Here is a 5,380-nt window from a genome sequence, read left to right as displayed (position 1 = left end):
TCATTCGCACCTTTCATTATGTTGCATCGGGGAAAGTTGAAATTTCCTATGTTTTTAAATGCACCACGAGCTCCCGCCCACCTCGGTAACTAAGGAAATCGCTGATATGTTTACTACAAAGATGTCCTCCTTGCTAGCTGGTAGCTCGGAGCTGGTCGGAGATATTACCCTGCTTTAAACGTTTCATTATTATTTACTATTTTTCTGTGGGCTTCCGTGCGGCTTCGGAAAATGCAACTGAAGCATCTTAAGACACTCTTGACACCCCAGGTAAGTCTGGCCGCTCTGAGCTTTAGCCTGATGCTAAAAGAGCCARTTAAAGTGACTCTCGCCATCGGAGCTAATGGCTAATGTGGTCGGAAACAGTCAAGAAATGTTTTTATTTTTTTTTTAAGTTGACTGTTTTACTGGTTCTATTTTTCTCCACAGGAGGGTGCTRCCAAAGTAACGTGCATGGCCTGGTCCCCGAACAACACAAAGTTTGCTGTTTGCACTGTGGACAGAGTGGTTCTGCTCTACGATGAGCAGGGAGAAAGAAGGGACAAGTTCTCCACCAAACCTCTGGACCCTAAGGTGACAGACATGCAGGGGAAAAAGTCCAATTTYCTTACAACAAAAACATCTCACATAACCTGAAATAAAAACCTCCTGTTAATAATTCACATGCACAACAAAAATAAATGTGGTGTAACAAGGCCCTGTCACACTACACAACTGATGCCAACTTATGAACATTTTAAAGACGTCTACCATGAAGATGGAAYTGAAAAAATCAACAGGRAGCTTCTTTTCTTTGTRTACATAATGTRATTCGWACAAACTGGTGAAATATACAAATGTTTCATAAGTTGTGTGTTTTATTTTATTTGTTTTTCAGTATGGAAAACAGAGCTACGTGGTAAACGACATGGTCTTCTCACCAGACTCCACCAAGATCGCCATCGGCCAGTCGGACAACATCATCTATATCTACAGAATCGGGGAGGATTGGTATTTCCCCCTCCTTTTTTAATGATTTAAATGATTTAAAATTCATTTTGAATATGTTTTTCCATGATATGTTTTGTTTTGTAGGGGTGACAAAAAGGCCATTTGCAACAAATTTGTTCAGACGGTGAGTAAAGAGGAGCTGAGTTTTTATTTATTTTAATTTTTTTTTACATTTTTAATGATCTTAACTATGTTCAAAATATGAAAAAAGTGTATCAGCCTGATTATTACTTGTGTTAATCAAGTGAGAAGAGACGAGAAAAGTTGTGACACAGCCTGGTTTGCAGTGTTGCATAAAGTACCTCAAAGCAGTGGCGGATCTAGGATTTATTTGAGCAAGGGGCCACCAAGGGGTCACAACATTCACAGAGGGGCCAGTCTTTGTTCTGCATCCCTTCACACAAATCCCCAGTTTTGRTAAGGTGTATACATTTAACCAGCCATGCGTTTAAACACTTGTAATGTGTTTTTTTAAAATAGTGTACCACTTTACAATAAGGCTCCCCTTATAGATGGCTTTTAAAGAGTTTATAGATAGGTTATTAATTAAACTGTAAACAAAAAGAAAAAAATTGTGTAGGTCTTCTGGACGGGTTCTTCTCTAATGAAACGTTTCGTCTCTCCTCCAAGAGACTTCTTCAGTCTGAGAGTTTCAGRCAAAATTCAGGCTTTTAAGCCCTGCCTCCATGTGACTGATACTCACATCACATGGCTATCGTTGACACCTAATTAACACCTATTGTTAACAGGGGGTGGAGTGATACTGGCAATTGCAGTGCTGTAGGAGGGGGACAGCTGAAAACGGAGGCCTCCACCTCTGTTTAATGATGGACGGTCTTTCTTCACAAAAATGTCTACTTTTACTCCTCTCTCAAACCAACGTTCCTCYCTATCAAGAATGAGAACATCCTCATCTCTGAAAGAGTGACCGCTGGCCTGTAAATGAGTGAAAACTGCAGAGTTCTGGCCATTAGATGTAGCTCGTCTGTGTTGGGACATTCTTTTGAACAGTGGCTGCTTTGTTTCCCTGATGTATAACTGGTCGCAGTCCTCCTGGCACTTAACAGCATATACAACATTGCTCTGTTTGTGCCGGGGCACCGGATCTTTGGGGTGAACCAGCCTTTGCCATAATGTGTTTTGGGGTTTGAAAGCYACTGGGACATCATGTTTAGAAAATAAACGTCTCAGTTTCTCCGAAACACCCGCAACATACGGAATAACCACTGGTTTGGGTCTGTGTTTGGGGTCTTCATTTTCACCTGAAGGTTGCATGGAGTCTTGATAGGAGGACTGCGACCAGTTATATAATAATATGTTATGTAATATGTTAAAATATGTGTTTCTTAATCTTATTGTGCTTACAATGAAGAAACCTCGTCTGAAATGTTTAATTAGATGTAATATGTACGTGAACAGATTTGTCTCATTTGGTAAGAAACTGGACTGTTTTGTCTTTATTGTCCTCACTCTAAAAATGAAATGTTGGATTTACTTAACCATGTTATGTTACCTGGTTCCCCTTAACTGAGTTGAGTAAATTCAAAGCAACATACTCATGTTCTTTGGCTAAAAAACTGGTATATTGCTTTGAATTTACTCAACTCAGTTAAGTGGAACCAGGTAACATAACATGGTTAAGTAAATCCAAAATTTCATTTTTTACAGTGCTTAATTGTTGCATAATATACATTTATTAATGATTAATAAAGTGTTTACAGATGAATTAGTAACCTGTCTATAAACTCTTTAAAAGCCTTCTATAAGGGGAGTCTTATTGTAACGTGGTACCAAAAAATCTTGCACAGTAAATTCTCAGTCAATTCCCAGTTTTTCATACATTTTACTGTACATAGATAAAATATTCTCAAACACATAACGTGTGAAAAAATCCAACCATCATTTGTCAGYTGAAAGACTTTTTGCAGGATTGTTCAAATTTTCTTAAGAAGAGAATAATTCTGTAAACTTGATTCATTCTGGACTTTACTGTTCGACTCATTAGCGCAACTAGTGTTTGAACATGGAACTGCATCCACCATCATCACTTACGGGCAAGGCACTTCAGGGGGCCAATCAGATTTCAGATGGGGCCAATGCCCCTGTGGCCCCGCCCCTAGAACAGCCCCTGCTTCAAAGTGATACTTGAGTAAAATTACAAGTATCTTACCGTAAAATTACTTTGGTAAAATGAACTTAAGTATTTAAAGTAAAAGTATTTAGTAAAAGTGAGCTGTTAGAATGATAAAAAGGACATTTATCGGGAGGTGACTTTACCAAAAAATTGTTTTCTAAAGACTATGATGACTAATGTTGTATTATAGTATTTATGTTGAAAAATTTGGGATCCACTAGGCTTTTTGTTTCAGCTGCATTTATATATCTTCAATACTAGACAACGTCCATCTGACATATTCTGCTGGAGTATGACATGATTGGTTCATACAGGTGTGATGGATGGTACAAACCAATAGAGTGTCAGAGCAGTATATATTTATACTTCTCATCCAAACACAGCTAAATTTACTCTATCCAGGATACGATCGATGGAATGAACAGAACGATTGAACGAACGATCGATGGAACGAATGGAACGATCGAAGGAACGATCGATGGAATGAACGGAATGATCGAACGAATGATCGAACGAACGGAACGATCGATCGAACGATCAAACAAACGGAACAAGCGATGGAATGAACGGAACGATCGAACGAACAATAGATGGAATGAACGGAACGATTGAACAAACGATTGAATGAACGAGCGGAATGATCGAACAAACGGAACGATCGAACGAACGTAACGACAAACAGAACGATCGAACGGAATGATCGATCGAACGAACGATCGAACAAACGAACGGAACGATCGACCGAATGAACGAACGTAACGATCGAACGAACTTTCAAACAAACGATTGATCCAACAAACGGAACGATCGATCGTTCTTTCGATCAGTAGATCAATCGTTCGTTCGTTCATTCATTCATTCCATTCGTTCGATCGTTCCGTTCGTTCGATCGATCGTTCCGTTTGTTCGATTGTTCGTTTGTTTGTTCGACCGTTCCGTTCTTTTGATCGATCGCTCCATTCGTTCGATCGTTTCGTTCGTTCGATCGATGGTTCGTTCGATCGATCGTTCCGTTTGTTCGTTTGTTTGTTCGACCGTTCCGTTCTTTCGATCGATCGCTCCATTCGTTCGATCGTTTCGTTCGTTCGATCGTTCCGTTCGTTCGATCGATCGTTCCGTTTGTTCGATTGTTCGTTTGTTTGTTCGACCGTTCCGTTCTTTCGATCGATCGCTCCATTCGTTCGATCGTTTCGTTCGTTCGATCGATGGTTCGTTCGTTCGATCATTCCATTCATTCGATCGTTCGTTCATTCGATCGAACTTTCCGTTCGTTCAATTGTTTGTTCATTTGTTCGTTCGATCGTTCGTTCGATCTTTCCGTTMGTTCGTTCGTTCAATCGATCGTTCCGTTCATTCGTTCATTCTTTCGTTCGATTAAAAAACAAGCCGGAATGAAAACAAGTAAAAGTTATAGGCCTTTTTTAAAAATATAAGGAGTAGAAATAAAAAGTCAGTAAAAAATAAACTATAGATAACCAAACTTTTTACGGTAACAAAGTATTTGTACTTAATTACTTTACAACTTTGTTTTTTTTTCTTAAGTGGAAGGTCAAAGGTCAGGCAGATCAGTGTTATTTTTCTATCTCTGTAAAAGCTTCAGTTTGATTGTGTTACTGTGATAACTGTGTTGCAGAGTGCAGTGACTCGCCTCTTGTGGCTCGCAGAAAACGCTGTCGTTTACGGCTTGGTTGATGGAAAGGTACGTCGCTAACAGTCCACCATCAATGCCTGCTATCTTGAAAGGCATGCATCTGTTTGCCTGTCGGTTAGCAAAAATGTCAAGTGTTTGATTTAACCTCTCAGAAAGTAATCATTGGATGAACGTCTACAGCTGATTCATAGCTGGAGTCAAAATTCAAGATGGCTGCCACGGCTAACCTGCTTCCTCTTTGAACAGGTTCGCCTCGCCAACACCCAGACAAATAAATCCTCCACCATCTATGCCACGGAGTCCTGCGTTGTCTCGTTGACGTGCAAGTAAATACCTTTAATTCTAACATTTGTTATTGGTCCAACTGRTGTGTTGTACTGATGGTATCTGAACTCTATCAGTGTTTCTGGGAAAGGCATCCTGTCCGGCCACGCTGATGGGACCGTTGTGCGTTTCTTCTTTGACGATGAAGGCTCGGGGGAATCTCAGGTACAGACGGCCACATGAGTCCACGCCATAGACTTGAATAAGAACACTAGACTGAGCCCCGCCCATCCCGTCCACTGGTAGTGTCTGTGACATCATGGAGGAGCAGAAACATAAAC

General features: G+C 40.2%; 1 protein-coding gene across 1 annotated transcript in view; it reads left to right on the top strand.

Annotated features, from left to right (window-relative positions):
- Positions 1 to 113: 113 nt before the first annotated feature.
- Positions 114 to 5,380, top strand: part of ift172 (intraflagellar transport 172) — a gene marked incomplete in the record, with an annotated part of 65,169 nt that continues 59,902 nt past the window's right edge. Inside the window, 7 exon segments of the mRNA XM_014025942.1 lie at positions 114 to 270; positions 430 to 573; positions 878 to 990; positions 1,075 to 1,114; positions 4,758 to 4,823; positions 5,022 to 5,101; positions 5,177 to 5,264. Of these exon segments, the coding sequence (XP_013881396.1) occupies positions 232 to 270; positions 430 to 573; positions 878 to 990; positions 1,075 to 1,114; positions 4,758 to 4,823; positions 5,022 to 5,101; positions 5,177 to 5,264 (570 nt within the window).

The sequence above is a fragment of the Austrofundulus limnaeus genome, unplaced genomic scaffold, assembly GCF_001266775.1.
Source record: "Austrofundulus limnaeus strain Quisiro unplaced genomic scaffold, Austrofundulus_limnaeus-1.0 Scaffold511, whole genome shotgun sequence".
Taxonomy (NCBI): Eukaryota; Metazoa; Chordata; class Actinopteri; order Cyprinodontiformes; family Rivulidae; genus Austrofundulus; species Austrofundulus limnaeus.
The sequence above is the reverse complement of the archived record's forward strand: the minus strand, read 5'-3'. Positions and strand labels throughout refer to the sequence as shown.